This window comes from Nyctereutes procyonoides, unplaced genomic scaffold (genome assembly GCF_905146905.1).
Source record: "Nyctereutes procyonoides isolate TBG_1078 unplaced genomic scaffold, NYPRO_anot_genome, whole genome shotgun sequence".
Lineage (NCBI taxonomy): Eukaryota > Metazoa > Chordata > Mammalia > Carnivora > Canidae > Nyctereutes > Nyctereutes procyonoides.
The window spans coordinates 2,271,109-2,292,862 of record NW_026575041.1 but is presented as its reverse complement, the minus strand read 5'-3'; the positions used below and the strand labels follow the sequence as shown (position 1 = coordinate 2,292,862).

At 49.3% G+C, this 21,754-nt stretch overlaps 1 protein-coding gene across 5 annotated transcripts in view; it reads right to left on the bottom strand.

Annotated features, from left to right (window-relative positions):
* The window catches only part of P2RY6 (pyrimidinergic receptor P2Y6), a 37,635-nt gene extending 16,589 nt beyond the window's left edge, over nucleotides 1–21,046 (bottom strand). The window contains exons 1-2 of one of the 5 annotated variants that reach the window (XM_055320394.1): nucleotides 10,967–10,992; nucleotides 2,740–2,783 (exon numbers count right to left, since the gene is read on the bottom strand). In XM_055320394.1, coding sequence (XP_055176369.1) covers nucleotides 2,740–2,776 — 37 coding nt within the window. In that variant the 5' untranslated portion in view covers nucleotides 2,777–2,783; nucleotides 10,967–10,992. Of the gene's footprint in view, nucleotides 1–2,739; nucleotides 2,784–10,966; nucleotides 10,993–20,787 lie in introns of those variants that run through there. The other 4 variants (XM_055320397.1, XM_055320398.1, XM_055320396.1 and 1 more) reach the window with 4 other exon arrangements.
* Nucleotides 21,047–21,754: the final 708 nt, after the last annotated feature.

The following is a 21,754-nucleotide window of genomic DNA, read 5'->3' as shown; positions in this document are numbered from 1 at the left end:
CTCCCCCCAACCAATCCCCCACCCAAGGTCTGTTAGATCCAACCACCTGCTCCTGGCATCTGTACCCCTCTGCCACACATCGCTATTCCATCTGCAGAACTTGGCACCTCTCAGGCCTGGTTTCTGTGCTGGCTCCAGAGCTCATAAGCAGTGATTTTATCTCTGAGCCTCAGGGTCCTTAATTATGAAATAGAGATAATTATACCCACCTCAGAGTACTATTGGGGTTCAAATGAAGTAATGGATCTGAAACAACTAGCCCAGTATCTAAAGCAAGTAGGTATTCACTCCATGGGGTTTCTATTACCACTCACAATTTTATCATAGTCCAGCTGAGAAATGGCCTCACTTATAGCCTTTGCTTATTTACTCATTCATTCATTCATTCTTGATATTTATTTGCAGGAAGCCTTACAAAAGATAGGAACTTCAATGGGCTCTGGCCCCTGTCTTTGAGGAGCTCCAGTTGGTGGAAAAGACGGATGAAGGGGTCTTCATCTGATATAGGAAGACAGGCCCCTATCCCTGCCTGGGGTATCAAGGAAGGATTCCTGGAGAAGGTGATTCTTTGGTGGAATGTGGACGGGAAAGGGGAGAGTGTTCTTAGCAGAGAGGCCTTCTGGAGATATGAGGGCATAGGGTAACTGCAAGTGTTTGAGTTTGCTTGAGGGGAGGCTGAGAGATCACCAGAGCCAGGTCCCAACAGGCCTCAAATGCCAGGCTACAAATTTGGCCTCTGTATTGTAGGTGCCAACCAAGGAGCCCTCGATGGTGTGTAACGCAGGGTAGAGGTGTGACCAAATTTGAGATTAGGAGGTCCCTTGTGCTGTTGGATGGAGGATAGGATTGGATATGGTGAGAGTCCAGGTCAGAGACAGTAGGGTCCTGGCTCCGGGGCTGGCATAGTAGGCCAAATCAGAGTCCTTGAATGCCAGGCTCACAGCAGCCTTTCAACTCTCTTCCACACACCTCTTCACAAGCCCTGACAACCAGAGTGCTAAAAAGACAGATTGGGGTGGGGGGAAGGTTCTCAGAGATGCCCTGGTCTGGTCTTATCCTAGGGTCACAGCCAGGAATCTGAGGCCCAGAGCACGCAAGAGGATGGCCTATAGCCCTGAAGTGAGTCCATTAGGAGCCTTCTACCCCTGTACCCTGTTCCCAAAGCTGCTGTTTCAGTCTGACTCTCCTCTCCTGGGTAAGTGAAGAGTCCAGAGGATAACTTGCTCCAACTGTCAGGCCCATGTAGACCCTCTTCTTTCCATATGGGGAGAGAAAACTTAGAGCTTCCTGGGTTCTCTCTTCCACTTTACACCCATTTTGCAGCTGATGAAACTGAGGCCCAGAGAAGAGAGGCATATGGTTCCTGCAATAAACATGGCTTGAGTGTGTGTCAGGCGTGGGAGATGGAATACCTGGGTCCTAGTCCTGGCCCTGTCAGTGGGCACCTGGATTCATGATTCTTGAGGAGACTCAGCTGGTGAGGGCTGGAGCTCCTACAGCACAAGAGTCTGGCCCTGCCCTGGTCCTTGTGCCCAGCACTGTTCCCTAGGGGCACTCCCCCTTCCATACCAGCCTGTGTTTCTGCAAGGCACAGCTGAGGAGGACAAAACAGGAAGAAATCATATGCCATCTGCTCCAGGGAACTGTGGCCTGGGCTGGTCCCACCCTGCCCAAGGGAGTCAGATGATCTCATCAGCACTGCTCAGCCAGGCCCCACTCCTGTCCCCAGCCCCACCAGTTTTTCCAGGGTGGGCTGGGTGAAGAGACCCAGTTCTGGTCCCTGGAGCTTATAGATATGATGAAGCCTCCTCAGTGTCTGGGCTTGTGCTTGACTTGGACCCCACCCAGGGAAGGTCATGGGCTTGGGGGAGTATATGGGACTACATGGGAGATACGGTTACTATTTAAAGTAGTCAGTGCCAGGTGCCTGCCATCCTTCAGTCTCATCCACAGAGACCAGTGGGGCAGGGCATGCCCATTGCCACTTCCCTAGTGGGAAGTCTGAGGTCTTACTTGAAATCAACCACCAAGCCCTGTTTGTGTTCCTTACATCTGTCAAACTGTCCCTTTGTCTCATCCTGTGGTCCCCACCTCAACCTAGACCACATCTACCCGCTGCTGTCTTCCATATCCTCAGCCAGAGGGATCTTGGCTCAGCAAAAATCTGACCTCACCACTCCCCTGCCTAAGAATTTTATGGTTCCTCAGGGCCTGACGATTAAGGCAAACCAGGGCCTCGCTGACATCTCTGTTCTTAGCACTTGCCCTTGGCCCTTACATGCAACCTCCGGGGCCCAGAGCTACTTTCAGTTTGAGACCTTTGTTCCTCACTCAGTACTCTTTCTGCCACCCCTGGATTGCCTTCTCTTCACATCAGCTGCTGGCAGACGTATTCTGTGAGCTCACAGACAGAGAAGATCCAGTTCTTACCCTCAGGAGCTCAGTGGAGATGAGGCACCTGAAGCCCCATAATCTGAGGCAGCCATCGGTGCTCTGGAGTCCTGCGGGAGTCCCGGCAGGGAGGGATGGTTCTGCAGACAAGGAAGGCTCAGTGGAGGAGGCAGCAATGAAATGGCCAAGTGTACATGGAGGCAAAGGCATTTCAGGCAGAAATGGGCTGAGACTAGGTGAGGCATGTTGAGGGATGCTGAACATAGTTGAAGCTGCTGGTGTATCAGCAAATGCAGTTGGAAAAGAGGCAAACTAATACTACTATTGATACAATTATTGAACACTTACTGTGTGCCAGATGTACCATACTCCATTCAATCCTCATAATGGCCCTGTGAGATAAGATTGGTATTACCTCCATTTAGTACCTCGAGTGGGGAAACCAAGCCACAGAGACGTTAGCTGACTTACCCAATGTAGCATAAGTAGAAAGAACAGCTACTGGAGTAGGAGCCAGGAAGTCTGGCTCCAGAGGCACATATTCTAAGCTCCTACATTAGGGCTCTATTAGGGAGGTTCTCAGCTGCCAGGGAAATCCAGCCCCTCCATTCTCCACCCAACCTGCCTGGGACCCAGCTTGCTGGGGTTCACCCTCCCACCAGTCACAGGGATTCCTCCAGGGAATGAAGTCTGCAGGGAGCAACTAAAAGGATTTCTTCTACTTCTCTCGGTGCTCCCCATGGGAAGCCTGAGGTGAGGGATGTCCTTTCCGAGACCTCTTCTAGGGAAGAATGATTGCCTGTCAAGCATCTCTTGCTATGGGGAGCTCCTTCTCCCATTGCATGGAAATTTTGTCCACTCCAAGTGGGCACCTGACCCAGAGCTGATTGTTAAAGCATCCACACAGACCCCTGTTTAGGGGAAACCAATCAAAGTTTGTTCCATGAGGGATCCCTGGGTGGCCCAGCGGTTTAGCACTTGCCTTTGGCCCAGGGCGCGATCCTGGAGACCTGGGATCAGATCCCACATCGGGCTCCTGGTGCATGGAGCCTGCTTCTCCCTCTGCCTATGTCTCTGCCCCTCTCTCTCTCTGTGTGTGTGACTATCATAAATAAATTTTAAAAAAAAAGTTTGCTCCATGAATTTTGATGGAACCAGTATGAAAGTTTCTCTCCCCTTTTCTGTAGGAATATTAGTTGTGAGGGCCATGGAAGCCTAGTGCTTCTAGGAAGAACTTGCAGGAGAATGTAGGAAGCAAGTAGAAAGGATACAAAAAGAATGCTGATGGCATCATTGTAACTGCTAGCTTTCACCAGACCAGATCTAGGTCTACCTTCAATTTTTTCTTTACAATAACTAAAATCTTTCTTGCCTACATCAGTTACATTTGTCACTTGCAATCAAAGCAGCCCTGACCAATGTGATATCAAAAGTACAGGCAACAACAACAACAAAAAAACCCCAGATAAATTGGATTTCATCAAAATTTAAAACTTTAGTGCACCAAAGGGTACTATCAACAGAGTGAAAAGGCAACCCTGGAGATTGGGAGAGATTTCCAAATTATATATCTGATAAAAGATTAATATCCATATTACACAAAGAACTCCCACAACTCAACAACATAAAACCAAACAACCTAATTCAAAAAATGTCAAAAGACTTGAATAGAAATTTCTCCTAGGAAGACATACAGATGGCCAATAGGCTCAAGAAAAAATGTTGAACATGACTCATCATTAAGGAGATTCAAGTCAAAACCTAATGAGATGCCACCTCACACTCATTATTAGGATGGCTATTTAAAAAAAAAAAAAAAAACAGGAAATAGCAAGTACTGGTGAGGACGTGGAGATGCTAGAACCCTCCTGCATTGCTGATGGGAATGTAAAATGGTACAGATGCTTTGAGAAACAGTTTGGCAGTTTCTCAACAACAAACGAACAAACTCATAGAACTCAAACTCCTAGAACGGCCATAAGATCCAGCAATTTCACATCAAGCTAAAAATAATTGAAACTTATTTTTAAATAGACTCAAATAGATAGGTAAACACCAATGTTCACAGTAGCATTATTCAAAATAGCCAAAAGGTAGAAACAACCGAAATGTCCATCAACAGAAGAATGAATGAACAGTGGTCTATACATACAATAGAACACTATTCAGCCTTAAAAAAGAAGGAAATTCTGACATGTTATAACATGGGTGAACCTTGAAAACATTATGCTAAGTGAACTGAACCAGATACAAAGGACAAATCCTATATAATTCCATCTATGTGAGGAACCTAAAATGGTCAAATTTATAGAGACAGAAAGAAAGACTGGGTACTTGGGGCTGGAGAGAGAGAAATAGGGAGTTATTATTTAGTGGGTACAGTGTTTCAGATTGGGATGACAAAAAAGTTCTGGAGATGGATGGTAGTTATGGTTACACAACAATGTACTTAATGCCACTAAATTGTGCATTCAAAAAGGTTAAAATGGTAATTTTTATATGTAGTATAAGAAATATATTTTTGAGGGGCAGCCGGTTAAGCAGCTGACTCTTGGTTTTGGCTCAGGTATGATCTCAGGGCTGTGGGATCCAGCCTCAGGTCTGGCTCTGCCCTCAGTGGGGAGTTTACTTAAGAGACTCTCTCTCCCTCCGCACTTCCCCCGACTCATACTCTCTCTAAAATAAATAAATCTTTAAAAATATATGTATATATTGTCTTTGTCCCTGATTCTTGACACAGAGCTCCTAAATTCTTTGGAATTTCCTGCATGATAGGAGCATCTTTTGTTCTAATAAGTTGACTCTTGGCAGGCCCCTGAATGATTTCAGGATGGGGGCTGGTTGCCAGAAAGAACAAATCTTGATTAGAAACTTAGAACTTTCAGCCCTGCTCTCTAATCTCCAGGGAAAGGAAAGGGGCCGGGGATTGGGTCAGTTGCCAATGGCCAGTGATTTAAGCAATCATGCCTATACAATGATGTCTCCATAAAAAACCCAAAATGGCAGGGTTTGGAGAGCTGCCAGGTTGGTGAACACATCAGAGTGCTGAGAAGATGGTGCCCCTTCCCTTATACCTTGGCCTATGCATCTCTTCCATTTGGTTGTTCCTGTATCCTTTATAATAAACTATAGGGGGCTCCTGGGTGGCTCAGTGGGTTAAGCATCTGCCTTTGGCTCAGGTCATGACCCCAGAGTCCTGGGATTGAGCCTCGTGTTAGGTTTCTTGCTCAGCAGGGAGTCTGCTTCTCCCTCTGTCCCTCCTCTCATCATGTTTTCTCTCTCTCTCTCAAATAAATAAATAAATAAATAAATAAATAAATAAATAAATAAATAAAATTATAAAAATTAATAATAATAATAATAATAATAATAATAATAATCTGGTATTAGTTTAATGAAGTGCTTTCTTGAGTTCTGTGAGCCATGCAAGCAAATTATCAAACCTGAGACAGGGGTTGAAGGAAGCCAGTCAGTCAGAAGCAGAAATCTAGGACTTGTGACTGGCATCTGAATGGGGGTCGGGGCAGTCTTGTCCTGTGGGACGGAGCCCTTGACCTATGAGGTCTGTGCTACACTTCAGAGTTGGTGTCAGAGCTGGCTGACGTCAGGAGGGAAAAACCCTACACATTTGGTGATGCCTTCCTCTGGGTCAAAGGTCAGGCAGGCTGACTGCCTATTGTAAAAGATTCTAGTTGCTTCAGGTCCAGGCTCCTCTCTTGGAATGCAACCCACCACGTGTGCAGGTGTTATATGGCCTCATGTCCTATTGCCTTGTGGGAACTGGGGCTTGATGAACCAGTCCTAATACTCACATTCTCCCTGCTTCTGTTGCTTCATTTCCCACCAGAAGAACCAAAGTTCTTCATCCAGGTGTCTTCTACCAGCATCCATGAAAATGCAGTAGGCTAACCTGTCAGCTTGGATGTATGGTAAAATCACAGGCCATTCACAGTTCTGGATACTACTTGCATCAGAACCTCAGGTGGGAGATGTAGGAAATTTGTGCTTTCGATAATTTATTATAATAGTCAGCCAACTCAGGCTTGTTAGGAATCTCGCCCAAGAGTGAAGCCCTGGAAGAGTTGGCTTTCTTCAGGAGCTGGCACTTTCTTTCTCTGGGAGGTTGCTTCCGCCTCTTTGTTCCAGCTGCCAGGAAGCTCATGGTCGAATTTCCTTGTGTTTCCACCTTAGCATCCACATTAGTCTCAACCTTCAGTGGATCCTGTATGTTTCTGCTTCTGTTTTCTAAATAATTAATAGGTAATTCACCTACCATAAAATTCACACTTTCAAAGTGTATAATTCAGGGGCTTTTAGCATATTCACAAGATTGTGCAAAAGAAATCTTGTACCCATTAGCACTTCTCATTCCTCTCTCCTTCCATCTTGTGGAAATTACTTACTAACTTCCAGTATTTATGGGTTTGCCCATTCTGGATACTTCATGTAAATGGAATCATATAATATGTGCTGTTTTGTTTCTGGCTTATTTCACTTAGCAAAATGTCTAAGATTCATACATGTTGTAGCATGGATCAGAATTTCATTTTTACAGGTGAATAATATTCCATTGGAGGGTACCGTGTTTTGTTTCTCCATTCATCAGTTGACGAACATTTTGGGTTGTTTCCCCTTTTTGGCTATTAGGGATGACACAGCTATGACACGCTATGAACATTTGTATATAAGTTTTTGTGTGGATATATGTTTTCAATTTTCTTGGGTATATACCTAGGAGAGGAATTGTTGGGTCCTATAGTAATGCTACATTGAAATTTTTGAGAAGTCACCGAACTGTTTTCCAAAGTGGCTGTACCATTTCACATTCCCAGCAGCAATGTATGAGAGTTCCAATTTCCCCACTCTCCCCCCAACATTTGCTATTGTCTGCCCCATTATAGCCACCCTATTGGGTATAAAGTGGTATTATATTATGATTTTGATTTATATTTTCCTAATTACTCCTTTTTCATGTTGTCATTCACATTTTACCATCTTATTTTATGTATTTCTGATCTGAAGCCTGACAACTTTTATGGAACAAGTACCCCACGGAGTAGGAGAGTCATGGGTTTCAGGGCTAGACTTTCCTGGGTCGGAGTCCTCCCTTTGCTTCTATTAGCTGTATGACCTGAATGAGTTATGCGACTCTCCCAGTCTCAGGTTCCTCACGTATTAAACATAAGTTACAGTATTCGCCTTTCATGGTTGTAGTTACTGTACTGTAAAGATACTTCTATAATAAAGCTGTGGTGTAGGCCTGGCACAAAGTAAGTCCTCAGTGAATCTCACTAAGGCTGGGAGACGACAGGGAGGTTTCCGGCTTTGTCAGGAGACCCAGGTTGGGGGCTATTGGATTTATTCCAGCAACTTTTTATAACAGAGGCATTTCCGGCTGCCTCACACATCAGCTTTTCCAAATCTCTGTTTCCCCTTTGTGATATGAGAAATGAGACTGTGCCCCATAATGTCAAATGTTGGCAAATCTGAAGTGTTCATCCTTACATCTTATAAATTTTGTCTCTTACATCAACCATCAGAATAGCTGCTGCCTAAAGAAGTATCTCCTCCTTCAGATGAAGGGCTCTCTAGGGTGAGGAGGGGAGTGATTTAAAACTTCCTAAGAACTTACAGTAATGCTATGTGCATTATCTTGTTTACCACTCCATGAGTTGGTCAGGTATGCTCTATCACCCCAGTTTACAAGTAGGGAAACTGAAATTCCAAGAAGTTAGATAGCTTGTCTGAGATCACACAGCCAGCAAATGCTGGTGCCTAGATTCAAACCCAGCTGGGGGAATGCCTGGGGGGCTCAGCAGTTGAGCCTCTGCCTTCAGCTTAGGACATGATCCTGGATTTCTGGGATTGAGTCCCACATCGGGCTCCCTGCATGGAGCCTGCTTCTTCCTCTGCCTGTGTCTCTGCCTCTCTCTCTCTCTCTCTTTCTCTCTCTCTCTCTCTGTATCTCTCATAAATAAATAAATAAAATCTTAAAAAAAAAACCCAGCTGGGATTTCAACATCTGATTTTTTCCTGTACAGAGTGTTCCCCCAACCTCTGCTCCTTAATAGGAGATGCTCAGGAAACTTTGCTGACCTGAATGGCTGGTTCTCAACCCACCAGCTTGACAGAGACTATGTCATCCCTTTAAGCTGAGATCTGACTCCTAGACACCACAGGTCAGCTCACTCCCGAGGCCACAGAATAGTCCTCACTCTGTCCCAGGTTCCCCAAACAAGTACTGCCCTGGGAGTCAGGATGCCAGGCTCTGCCCCCAACTATAGATTTAACCCACCCGGGCCTCAGCACCTGTCCCAAGTTGGCTAAGTGGAAAGTTGTATCTACTCACTCCTGGGTCCCTGGCATCCAGCACAGGTGCCACAGACCTAGCCTAGGCCATCTCCATAGACCTACAGCTGCATCTTGCACGGGCCTGCCCTTTCATGGGAGTTGTTAATGACATGGCCAGCCCTAGTGCTGGGGGAACAGAAGGATATCTCCATTTGCCCAAGCTGTGGCTCTGGCCCTTTACCAGACATGCCAACAGTCAGAGAGGAAGAGTCAGAGCTGGGCCAGCAGTACCACCTCAGACTGAAATAGAAACCCATTTCAGAGAAAAATGCGGAAATGGCCCCAGGACCAGAGGGGTGGGGTGGAGTGTCATTGGGGAGAACCTTGTAGACACAGTTTCCTGAGAGTCTTGTCTGGCCTCTGCTACAGTGAGCACCAGTCGCCAGACCCTGCCAACTCATCCCTCCTCTGGGGAGGACAAATTCCAATCCCAGGTCCCACACTTTAACCTCTCTAAACCTCAGCCTCCTCAACTACAAAATGCAGTAACAATAATCTTGGCTGTATTCGTTGGCTCAATCTAAGTGCTTTGGGGCACTCAGCACACAGTAGGTGCTCAATAATGGCAGCCATTGTTATTATCACTTCACCTGCTCTTTCAGCTCAATACTGACCAAGCAATTCATTCATTCTTTCATTCATTTATTCGTCCAGACAACCAGCCAGCACATGCCCGCTAGGTGAGTCACAAGAGTTAAGAATAACGTCTCTAGAGTTAGGCAGGGGTTGAGACTCCAGAAATGCCACTAGTTGACTGGGTAACTCTGGTAAAGCCACTTCCCCTCACTAATGCTTCATTTCCTACTGGTAAAACTGGAATAGTAAGAGTACCTCTGGAGGGTGTCGCATGGTGTTTAGAGTCAATGGGATAATGATATGACAGCAGCCAGCATGGAGTCATGGAAGGAAAAGTGGGTGGCTGGTCAGCCACCACAGAGGAGCCAGGCAAGGTCCCACCTCTGCAGACCAGGCCATGCTGGGAGCGCCAGGCAGCCAGGCCTCCAGAGACAGCCACAGGATGAGGTGAGGGAGGGCAGGAGGGAAGAAGAGTCACCAGGCTCAGAGATAATTGCTAGGTTTCTGGACCATGGCCTGCCCCCTTTCGGGTAAACTCAGAAACAGTGAGGAAACACACACAAAACAAGATTTTAAGAAATTTAGAGGAGACAAATACCTAGCCAAGCAGGGAGCCTTGGGCAGCGTGGAGTTACCCCACCCAGCCAGGCCAGGGGAACATGTACATGCACACACATTGCACACATGTGCACACACACTCACAAGCTGCACATTCTCACTTGTGCATACATACCCAGGGGCTTGCACATACATCACATCTACCCTCAGAGGCACAGCACTTTAGAGTTTGCAAAGAGCCTTCTCATTTATCATATCATTTGAGGTGGATGGGTGGAGAGATTGTCCCTGAATTGCAAACCTTTCCGGAGCAGGCAAGATAGATGAATCCCAGGCATCTTCAGGACACATCCAGGGCCCATCCCAGGGCTGTGCTGCCTCAGTTCCTATCTCCACCCACCCACCCTAACCCCACCCCTGAGGTATCAGCAGGAGTTGAACAACAGCAGAAACCTCAGGAAAGTTTTAACCCAGCTTCCTTCCCCAGATTTACTCATTCACTCCACTTCACTCTCCTTCAGCAGTTCACTTGGACTCAAGAACTCACTTTCCCCACCAGTCACAAGGGGTCAGCTCTAAGCTGTCTTGCGATTTAGCTGGGATAGGAGAGGCAAGAGTTTCCCAAGGGCCTTCTCTGTGTACTCCCATCTGGCCACCTAATCCTTCTTAGCCTCTCCCACCATAAGCTCCCAGAGCCCAGCTCCTCCCTGGAGGATCCTCACTAGCATAGAACATCTAACAGTTTTCAAATACTCAGGGGGAGATTGTGTTATCCCCATTTTATAGAGTGAACATTGAGGCCCAGAGAGGGAACTTGTCCTGTGCTACTTAAGACTCCAAACCAGACCTATGATGCAGCTCCCAATTTTGTCTCTACTATTCCACCCCTCCACTGACGCCCTGCTCAGTCCCTATGTCCCCATCTCCTCTGCCCTGTGCAGCTGCAGGCTCTAGGTGCAACCAAGACAAGGAAGGGAGGAGGACCCCCAAGTCTTCTCCCACCCCACTCCAGACTGTGATGAGCCACAGTGGACTGTGCACAAGGCCTTGAGAGGAGGTAGGGGCTCAGGTACTGACACAGAACACTCACCCAGGGGTTAGTGAGCTCCACGTTGATCCATGAAGTGCTGGAGCAAATTCTGACTCCCAGACCAATCCCTCTAGCTAGTCAGTTCCTATGCCACGAATTGTCACGTGCGTGTTTCACAGAAGTCGCAGGAGGTAGCAAGAAACCAAGAAATCAAGGAGGGGAAGTAACTTGCTACAGCACAAAGCTGGCAAGAGGCAGGGCTGGGGCTCAAATCCCAAGAACATTTGAGCTCATTCAACTACTACCCAGTTGTGAGCAGTCACTTCATCCTCTAGGTGTGCTGACCTGCGGAGTGGGTACTTAGTCTGAGGGCTGTTGGGATGAACACCTGAGACAGAGCATTTAAGGACCGGGCTTGGCACAGGGGGGCACCCGTCAGTAACCATTTTCTCCCCCTCCTTTCCACCCCACCTCTCAGCCCTGTCCTGGCCTTTCTCAGAAAGATCTGGAGAGAGTCCTGGCCCTGCTTCTTGATGCCACCAGGAACAATGGACCTGATTTTCTTAACAGTGCTTGGAAGATCCATTAAAAGAAGCTGAGACCCTGAAGTTAATAGCTCTGGTGTCTACAGCTCTGATTCCAGCTCTGACCTGCTCCCCCTAAGGGCCAAGGATGGCTCCTCAGATTGAGGGTGATTTGGGGGAAAAACTGAGCCTAGGCCACCATTCTCTTCAACAGCTCTAATCCATCTTCGAGCTTGGGCAGATAGGGTGGCTGTGATAGCTCCTCCCCCTCCCTAAGATTGGTTCTTTCTTCTTTCTTTCTTTCTTCTTCTTTCTTTCTTTCTTTCTTTCTTTCTTTCTTTCTTTCTTTCTTCCTTCCTTCCTTCCTTCCTTTCTTTCTTCTTTCTTTCTTTTCTTTCTTCTTTCTTTCTTTTTAAAGATTTTATTTATTTATTCATGAGAGACACACAGAGAGAGAGGCAGAGGAAGAAGCAGGCTCCATGCGGGGAGCCCGATGTGGGACTCGACCCCGGGTCTCCAGGATCACGCCCTGGGCCGAAGGCAGGCGCCCAACCGCTGAGCCACCCAGGCATCCCTCTTTCTTTCTTTCTCTCTTTCTTTCTTTCTTTCTTTCTTTCTTTCTTTCTTTCTTTCTTCTTTCTTTCTTTCTTTCTTTCTTTCTTTCTTTCTTTCTTTCTTTTTCTTTCTTTCTTTGTTTTTTACAAGTACTTATTGGGCACCTATTCTGTGCAGGTAATGTCCAAGGCACTTGAGAACACAAAACAAAGCCCTTGCCCTTGTATTACTTATATTCTAGCAGAGAGACTAGTATATTTTAGTTAACGAGTTTAGTATTTACTAAATACATAGCAGGTCAGGTAGTATGCTATAGAGGGACATAAGGAAGGGTAAAGGGCAAAGAACCATGTGGTTGCAATCTCAGCCAAGCTGGACAGGCACCATCTGGAGTTGCCGGGTCCTCTTCTCACATCACCACCCCCTGCCCAGTCCAGAGGAGACCCCAAGCCCCAAGTCCCCATTCTGTGCCAGGCCCTGCCTCGGGGGATCTTAAAAGCAGCCCAGGGCTCTGGGGCACAGGCCTTAGCTCAGGGCCACCAGGTCTCTGGCATGGAGCATCTACTCACAACCATGGGGAAGCCTTCTGAAGGCTCCAAATTTTCCACTCAAGTCTAGTATCTCATTGTTGAGAGGGCATGAGGCCCAGAGATATGAAGGCACTAGCCTGGATCACATAACAAGGTAAAGGTATCCTTGTTCTCTCTCCTGCCTTCTCCTCTGGCATGTCCACAAGGGTGGACTCAGGGCTGAGCCTCACAGCACAGCGCCGACTTATGAGGGGTTGTCTATGCCCTCAGCCAACTCCCGGTAAAGGAGTATGAGGTGCTCCTCCACTGGGCCCACCTGGTAGTCGCAGCCTGCCCCATCCTCCCAGCTTGAACAGGCCACAATCTTGTTCTCCAAGCCCCGTGAGGCTGAAACCACTTCTCCCCAGTGCAAGCTCAGGAGACTAGGGTTTTGGTTAACTCTCCCTCATCCTGCTGTGGGACTTCAGGCAGGTCCCAGCTTTTTGTGGGCCTCGGTTGCTTAAGCTGTCAAATGGAGGAAACGAAGGCACCTATATCTCGGGGCTGTCATAATGAACAAGCAAGACCCTGTCAAGAAGGCAGTTGGGCAGCCTGGGTGGCTCAGTGGTTTAGCGCCGCCTTCAGCCCAGGGTGTGATCCTGGAGACCTGGGTTCAAGCCCCACATTGGGCTCCCTGCATGGAGCCTGCTTCTCCCTCTGCCTATGTCTCTGCCTCTCTCTCTCTCCCTGTGTCTTTCATGAATAAATAAATAAAATCTTAAAAAAAAAAGAGGGCAGTTTGCAAACTTTTAGGTGCTACCCATGTGACAGGGGATGTTATATCCTTACCATCCTTGCTTGTTTGAAAAATAGCCCCCTCATGCTTGTGGGACCCTGAGGCAGCCCCCAGAGCAGGCCCTTGGTGCTTGATGGGAACTAAGTGGAAATTCAGAAAAGATAAAACCACCTCTGTTCCCAACCAGCAGGCCAACAGCTGACAGGAAAAGCCTCTCCTGTGTCTTTGTGGTAAGAAGATGAGGAGGGAGACATGGAAAGGGACAAGGCTAGGAGGTCCGGGAAAACGAATTCTGGGAGGAGAAGTGAAGGCTTGAGGTAGTTAGAAGGGTCACCCATCCCCTACCTCAGGTCCCCCGGGGGCTGGAAGAGGATGTAACTAGATGAACGTCAGGTACACGCATGTCTGCAAGGGAGGGGTGTCAGCCATGTGTGGGTCTGACCTGAAAGATGTACATGTACTCACAGGGGTGCACGTGCACCTGTGTGTATGTGGCACATGTGTGTGTCCACATGAGCAGCCCTGGAGTGTGTACGTTTGTTCACATGCATGTTTGCCTATGCCTGTGTCTCTGCATGTGATGCACACATGTGCCCACTCCTGTGAACTTCCAGTTCACAGGCTTCATTTTCCCAGGCTTGACAATCTTTGCCACAATCCCAGGCAGGCCCAGATACCACAGGAGATTTGTGGGGTTCCTGGTCACTGCAGGCTCTCGATTTTCCCCCAGGAACAAAAGCAGTTACACAAGAGGAGGAGGAAGGCTTAGAGGATTAACTCAGGCTCAGGCCCTCCCAGCTTAGCTCTGGGTGTAGGCTCTTCATGTTGGGTGTGTGCCCAAGGCCAAAGCCCCGGCTCTTGGGTCCTCGGACCCTCTGCTGCATGTGGGCACTGACCTCTCCACAGTCACCCTCTTGCCCTCAACCACTAACAGGAACCCCTCAGTCTCTGTACAATAGCCAAGCTCTTTACATTTTACATCCCCCTCCCCACCATGTCCTCATTGTAAGGTGTTGGCCACAAACTGGCCAAGCTGACCTTAGAACCCTGCCTCCAGGGTCCCCTCCCCAGGCAGCCACTGCCAGCCAGGTCTCAAGGTCCCCCTTCCTCAGCCTGGGCTGGGCTCACAGTACAGCTGTGGCTACTCCACTGGGTAAGTCTCCCGTCTTCCTGAATCTGGGTTTCTCCAGCTGTCAGATAAAGCCATTTCTGCCCACGTGAGTCAACCACAGAGAAGGCCTGTGATGAACCACTGGCCAGCAGGAGCAGGGTCCTGCACATCCCAGGCCCCCAAGGTTACTGTTCACTGGCTCCTTGCTGCTCCCCGGAGCCAAGAGGAATCCTCAGTTCTCTGAAACAGGAGACCACCTGGCCCCAGGCTAAGAGGGTAGACCTGGTCCCTCTGGGGTCACCAAGGGACCTGACCCCTACTTGAGGCTTGTAGGCAGCATGCCTGGTGGTCTCCTCAGACAGGGAAAAGCTAGACCCTCTTGCTGCACCTCAGCTTTCCTTCTCTGCAACCTGGGCGCCTCATTCTATCCAGAGCCTGGGGTCTGCTGTTTCCCATGATAGGGAAGTACAGAGGAGTCACAGAGAACTGGCAGAGGAGGAAGGAGCATGTGCCAGTGAGTGCAACCCCTCATTGTTACACACCCGCACACCCAGGCCCTACACATCCCCATACAACCCACACAGGTCCACACATATGCATATGCCCAGGCACCTGCCACGCTCTGAGGCACACCATCCCCATCATGCACATATGGTGACATAAATGCGTCTTACACTTACATACAGCCTTGCATAGGGCTACTGATCAGCTCCACAGCCAGTTTCATACAAAGATCTTTCAGAACCAGGAAAGAGGCAGAGGGGGAAGAGCTGAGTCCTTGGATGCCCAGGCCCTTCTTTGGCTTCCTCCCAGAGAGGCCAAGGGGTCCCCAAGGAGACACACGATGGTTTGTCTGGCCCATCCCCTTCAGCCATCCCACACAAGCCCTGCCTAGAATGCTCAGAGGAGCAAGCAAAGGTCCTCTCAGGAGTGTGGTCTTCAACCTGCCCAGCCCTGTTTGTCACCAGCCTGTGTGTTACCAGCTCAAGAAGCCTTAGACAGACTAATCACTCTGAATATGGGAGCTTAAAGGGAAAATGTGGGAAAGAGGAGTTCTAACGGGGACAGGACCATTCCTAGGTAGAGAGAGCCCAGTCACCTCCCTGGAGCCCCCACTTCACTAGATTTTTGAGTCATTCATCATTCAATCTATATTTATTGAGTTCTTCTGAGTGTCAGTGACCTAGTGCTGAAGAGGAGCATCTCAGTCCTTGTCTCAGACTTGGAGTCTAGCTTCCTCAGAACTTCAGGATGGTGTGCGTTGGTACCAGTCCCAGGCTCCTCCACTGCGCTCTGGGTCTCCTCCATGGTTTCCAGCCATAGCCTGACCCAAGTCCTCACGGCACAGACTGAAGTGTGAACTTTACTCAGGAGCATTGGCATCATCTGAGAGTGTGTTAGAAATGCACCCTAAGGCCCGACCTTAACCTACTGAATCAGATCCTAAGAGATCCAGGCATACATTGACATTTGAGAAACGCTGATATAGAACATTCTATACAGATCCAGTCCCTCTTCCTGATGGCCTTTCCAAGATGGCAAAGGCCAATTCGGGTAACAACTGTATAGGCAAACACACAATGCTTATAACATCTCGTTCGATCCTCATACAGCCCTATAAGGTACACACCATTACCATCCCTGTATTACAGATGGGGAATTGAGGGACTGAGTGGTTGGGTAACTTGCTCAAAATTCATATAGCTAGTAGTAGTAGAGCCAGGATTTGAACACAATGCTTTGGATTGTGAATCCACTACACCAGCGTCTCCATGTCTGGGTAAGAGTCAGTGTGGTAAGATAGGCAATAAACAAAAAAGTGAAAACCTCAAAGAGCCAGTGGACCTCTTCCTAAGAATCTAGGAAATATCAGATTTTACTTATGATTTGTTTTAGAATTTACAACTCTGTCCTTACAGGGCTAGAGACAGCACAGACAATAGCCACTTGGGCCAAATGATCCTATTAGAGGCAGGGCAGAAAAAATGGTAGAGAAATCTAGACGAAGATGGTGGCTGAGCTTCCTGGAAGCCAAAATAAAAAGGGAGGGAAGAATGGGGCTGGCAGTGGGAGGCTGTGAGGATTCCTGAGCTGAGCCAAAGTCACAGGGTTGGAGACAAGGGGACCATTGGAGAGATATTTGGGAGACAGGTGCAGTGGGGCTTGATCACCAAATGGAGGAAGAAGCCCAGAATGTATCTGACACCTTTGTTCCTGCTAGGGTGGCTGGAGGACAGAGAGCACACAGATAAGGACTGGGCACAGTACCTCACACAGTAGGCGCTGGTGTAAGTATGCTATCTGTCCCCTCTTCATTCATGCTAATACTGCCCAGATGTGGGCCACTCCCGTCCTCGCCCTGCTTCACACAGCCTGGCCTCTGCTCTTCCCCAGCCTCTGGGAGGCTCCTGCTCCCCACCCAGCCTCCAGAACTGCTGCACCGGAAACTACAGTTCCTTCCTTCAATCATCAGCTTGGGGGTGGAGGGGTGGTCATGGGGAAATAATCACAGAGAGCATTGTGAATCAGCAGGCTCAGGGCTGGGCTGGAAGTGGAAATGCTCTAGAAGGGGTGACACGAGGGGAGTCCCCCCACCCCACCCAGTCTCATAACTCTCAGCCAATCCCGGGTTCTTCCAAAGGACCAGCCCCCCAGTTCTTTGAGTTCTGAGACCAGTTTCTCACACGTGTGCTGAGGCTGAGCAAGGAGGAGGGAAGAGAGATCACAGTCATGGTGCCTTGTGCTGTATTTTCACAACTCTTCATCTGATCATTCATTTATTCATTCTCTCCCCACCCATTCGGCTACCGTTTATAGTCTGGCCCAGGGATTCCCAGGAGGCCACAATGGTGCTGCTGTCGTCAGTGGTAGCAGAGAGGTCAGGGAGTTTTAGTCCTGTGGGCCAGTTTGCCAAGTCTGCCAGAGGAGCAAAGTGAGTTCTGGGGAGGGAAAGTGACTTGTGCAAAGTCATACCACTGACACTAGCACTGGCCTTCAGCCCTCCAATCCCCAGCCCATGCTGAGTTCGAACACAGCTGTGCATTAATGGTGCTGATGATGGGAACACCAAAAGAGTCTTCTCTAAAACCTAAGCTACTTAGAGAGTCTCAGACATAGTGAGGTTTGCCTTTGGGATTTCCTCAGTCCCATTTCTTTTCCTCTTCCTTCATACTCTTTGTGGCTCCTCTAGGAACCCAGCGATCCCACAATTCCCTCCTACCAAGGGGAATGATGACAACCTCTGATCCAAAGCACTCTCTCTCCTGGGCCACCCCCTTCCCTGAAAGCTGTGAGTTCCAAGTACCTCCATTGTTCTGTTGAGGAAGGGCCTTGAGGTTCACTGTCACTCATCCCAGGGAGCATGTGGCCATTTTACCAGGGACCTTCCCTTACCCCAGAGGAGCAGCTCCAATGTTTGTGGTTGGCTATAGAGGGAGATTTCCTGGGGCTTCTCAAACAATTCTGCAGAAGTGACCACTGGTACATTTTCTCTGGTAGTTTATAAGCTTTCAAATGTCAGGCTGCCAGAGCCAGGGTCAGAATTCTTGAACATTTAAGTTCGAATCAGGGAGTGTTACAGCTGGGGCACAGGAAGTTAGAATGTAGATTATAAACTTTAAGAATATGTGAGTTGAGGGACTCCTGGGTGGCTGAGTGGTTGAGCGTCTGCCTTCAGCTCAGGACATAGTCCTGAGGTCCTGGGATCGAGTCCCACATTGGGCTTCCTGCAGGGAGCATGCTTCTCCCTCTGCCTATGTCTCTGTCTCTCTCTCTCTCTCTGCTTCTCGTGAATAAATAAATAAAATCTTAAAAAAAAAAAAAGGAATGTGTGATTTGGGATTATAGATTCTTGGGGCAAGGGCTATAGAATCACGAATGATTATAGCTGGAATTGTGGATTAAAAGAATTCTGACAGCTGAGAAGAGACAGCTGACCTTGCCCCCCAGCCAGTCAGGGCCCGGCCAGGTCTCCTGCTACCCAGCAAGGTTCTGTCCTCCAGGCCTCCTGGAGTAGCAACAGGGTCATTGCGGCCCGAGCACTCTCTGCTTGGGGACAGTGAGGACACTGGTCTGTGTCTGCTCTGTCCTGAGCCTCACTGCCAGCCCATCACAGCACCCTGCCACCACAGTGGATATATTTAGGTGCCCTCCCAAATATGTTTCCACAGCTCCCAACACTGCCTTCTATGTCCCTTCCTCCTCTGAGGCCTCCAGGCACCTTCTCTAAACTGCCCCAATGAAGTCATCAGGAACAAGGGCTCTTGCTCCACCAATGCAAAGATTCCCCTCCCCAAAACAGAGCCCCGCTTCAGGGGTCTCCTGGGTCAGCTCACCATGGAGCTCAGGCCCATCTGTTCTAACGCTGACCTCACTGCCTCCCCCCAGCCCCCAGGGCCTGCCTGGGGCCAGGAACCAAACATCTCTGATCTTGCCCTTCTTGACTTTCCTCATTCCAGGCAAAGGGTACCCTTGCCCCTGCCAGTCCCCAAACACACACACACACACACACACACACACACACACACACAAGGCCAGCATTTTACTATTTTACTGTTCCTCTAGTGTCTGTCAGGAGAGAGGCGCCACCATTCAAGACCCGTGGCCACCCCTGCACTTTACCCCAGCCTCCCTCCCACACTCCATCCCAGGCCTTGCCAGAAACTTGGCATCCTCCTCTTTCAGACTGTATCTTCCCAGGAAAACAGAGTCACTGAGAATAAACCGTGATGGAGATTGGGGACAGGAATGGATCTCCTAGACACACTTAAATGGAAGGCTCTCAGATTCCCACCTGCCCAGCTCATGAGAAATCGTTGTTCCTGTGGGAATCAAGGTTCCTGAGGCAGGCAGGGACCACTTTTATGTAGGGGCTCCATCACAGCCATCATAGTTTTATCAGCAGCACTTAGTTTTATCGCCAACAACTAAGGGATTTTATGTACTGGAGATTGTGCCAGCATTTATATCCTTATATCCCCTGACCCTATGAGGCAAATATATTAATGTCTCCATTCCATAAAGGAAGAAACTAAGGTCCAGAGAGGTTTTGACCTAAGTCCTACATGTAGAGAGTGCCAGAGCTGGGATTTAACCAAGCCTGAATAACACAACCACCTCAATAGTCCCAGCTGGTAGCCTGCTATGGGAACCCCCTTCCCTGTGGTCCCTAGGGGGCCTGCAGACTCTTCCAGCCCAGCCAGTGGAGAAAACATCAGAATCTCACTAATGGTCAGGGCTCTTCCCCAGGAGCTCATCTCTCCTGCTGCTGGACTCGAAATAACCAACAGACCCCACTATAGTCCCCTCCGAGGGGACTATACCCCCACATCACTGTGACCCCTTCCTTCACATTCAGTACCCACAGTGACACATGACTCCAGTTGCCCACAACGTGACAGTGCTGCACACATTGCCACACTCCCCCAGGATGTGTTAAGTCCTGCCATCGCAGTTTGGAGGACAAGGGATTCCTACTCTACAGGTGCCAGAGGACTCCCACCATAGGATAAACCCTGCTGAGCCTTGAGTCAATTCACTTATCAGTACAATATTTTTACATTAAAACAAATGCAGAGGGCAGCCGGGGTGGCTCAGTGGTTTAGCGGCGCCTTCAACCCAGGGCCTGATCCTGCAGACCCGAGATTGAGTCCCACATCGGGCTCCCTGCGTGGAGCCTGCTTCTCCCTCTGCCTGTGTCTCTGCCTCTCTCTGTGTGTCTCTCATGAATAAATAAATAAAATCTTTTAAAAAAGGAAATAAAATAAATGCAGAAATATTACAGAGAGGAATGCAAAATCCACATGAATTCTAAAGATTAAAAAAATTAGACTTCAAAAAAGCTCTGTGTGTGTGTGTGTGTGTGTGTGTGTGCGAGCGTGAGACTGTTTATACTTCCTCCATCCAGATCCGGGATGAACTTTCATTCTTCCAAGCCTATAGGGGTGCTGGGTAGAAAAGCAAGAACCACCCTAGGGTCATGGAAAATAGTCTGTGGGTAGAAACGGCAACACAGACGCTTCTCACCTTCCATCACCCGGCTCAGCACACCACACAGGGCCACGGATGTGGCACGCGCAGATTATACATCTCAAAACAGGCACAACACACACTTACGCACCCTTGTGCTGTGGCTCCTGCCACACAGTGTGCACACACTACGGGCAACACGGAACCCCTGGGTTACTCTGGCACAGTCACCCAGAGCTGTAGGTAGGTACCGCACACACCTCTTGCGTGCGGCCACACCCCACAATCCATTGGTTACACTATACACACCCCCCTCAGACTAATGCATACAGCTTAGCACACACACATTGCCCATATTTCATACTAATGTCTTACACACCGTCAACATCACACACACACACTCAGCCCTGGGAACCCACCTGGGCCGCGCTGCGAACCCGGAGCGGGCGGGCCCCCTTCACGGCGCCCCGGCCTCCTCCTGCGCCTGGATCCCGCGCCCCGCACAGCCCTTACCTGGGCCACGCAGCCCCCGGCAGCCCCAGGCGGGGAACGTCGCTCGCTCCGGCGCTGAGAGGAGAACCCGCAACCCTCTCGCTCTGGCGTTAGGAGGCGAACCCGCAAACCGCGGGGCAGCGTTGGCGGCCCGGGCTCCTGCCCGAGCGCCCCCCGCCTCCCGCATGCCTCCAGCCGGAGCGCGAGCGGGGGCGGGGCGGGGGCGGGGCGGGCCGGAGCGCACCCCCTGGAGTCCCGCCCAGCCTGGACCGGCGGGTCGCCGCCCCTTGGGGGACCGGGGAGTGCTGATAAGAGTCTGGAAGAGGCCGCAGGCGGCCGGGGCGGCGCTCTGGCTGAAGGATCGGGACTCCTGGCCTCCAGTCTAGGTCCCGGCACCCCTACCCTTCCCTGGCCTCAGTTTCCCTCTTTGTACTGGAGACAGTGGGAAGTGGTGATTCCTGAGGTCTTCTGGCCTCTGACATTCTACAGTTCTGAGCTGGTGGCAGAGAGGGAGGAATAAGAAGTGTTACTTCTTGAGTACCTATTATGTGACAGGCACCGTGCTAGGTATTTTAATACATTACCTCATTTAATCACCTTAGCAATTCCAGAGACGTTCTTTTTTTTTTTTAATGGAATTTATTTATTTTTTTATTTATTATTATTTTTTATTCATGAGAGAGAGAGAGGGACACAGGCAGAGGGAGAAGCAGGCTCCATGCCGGGAGCCCTATGCGGGACTCGATCCCGGGACTCCAGGATCACCCCAGGGCCAAAGGCAGGCGCTAAACCACTGAGCCACCCAGGGATCCCCTCCAGAGACGTTCTTAATCCCATTTTCCAGGCAGAGAAACTGAAGCACAGACAGATGAAGTGACTTGCCCAAGGTCACCC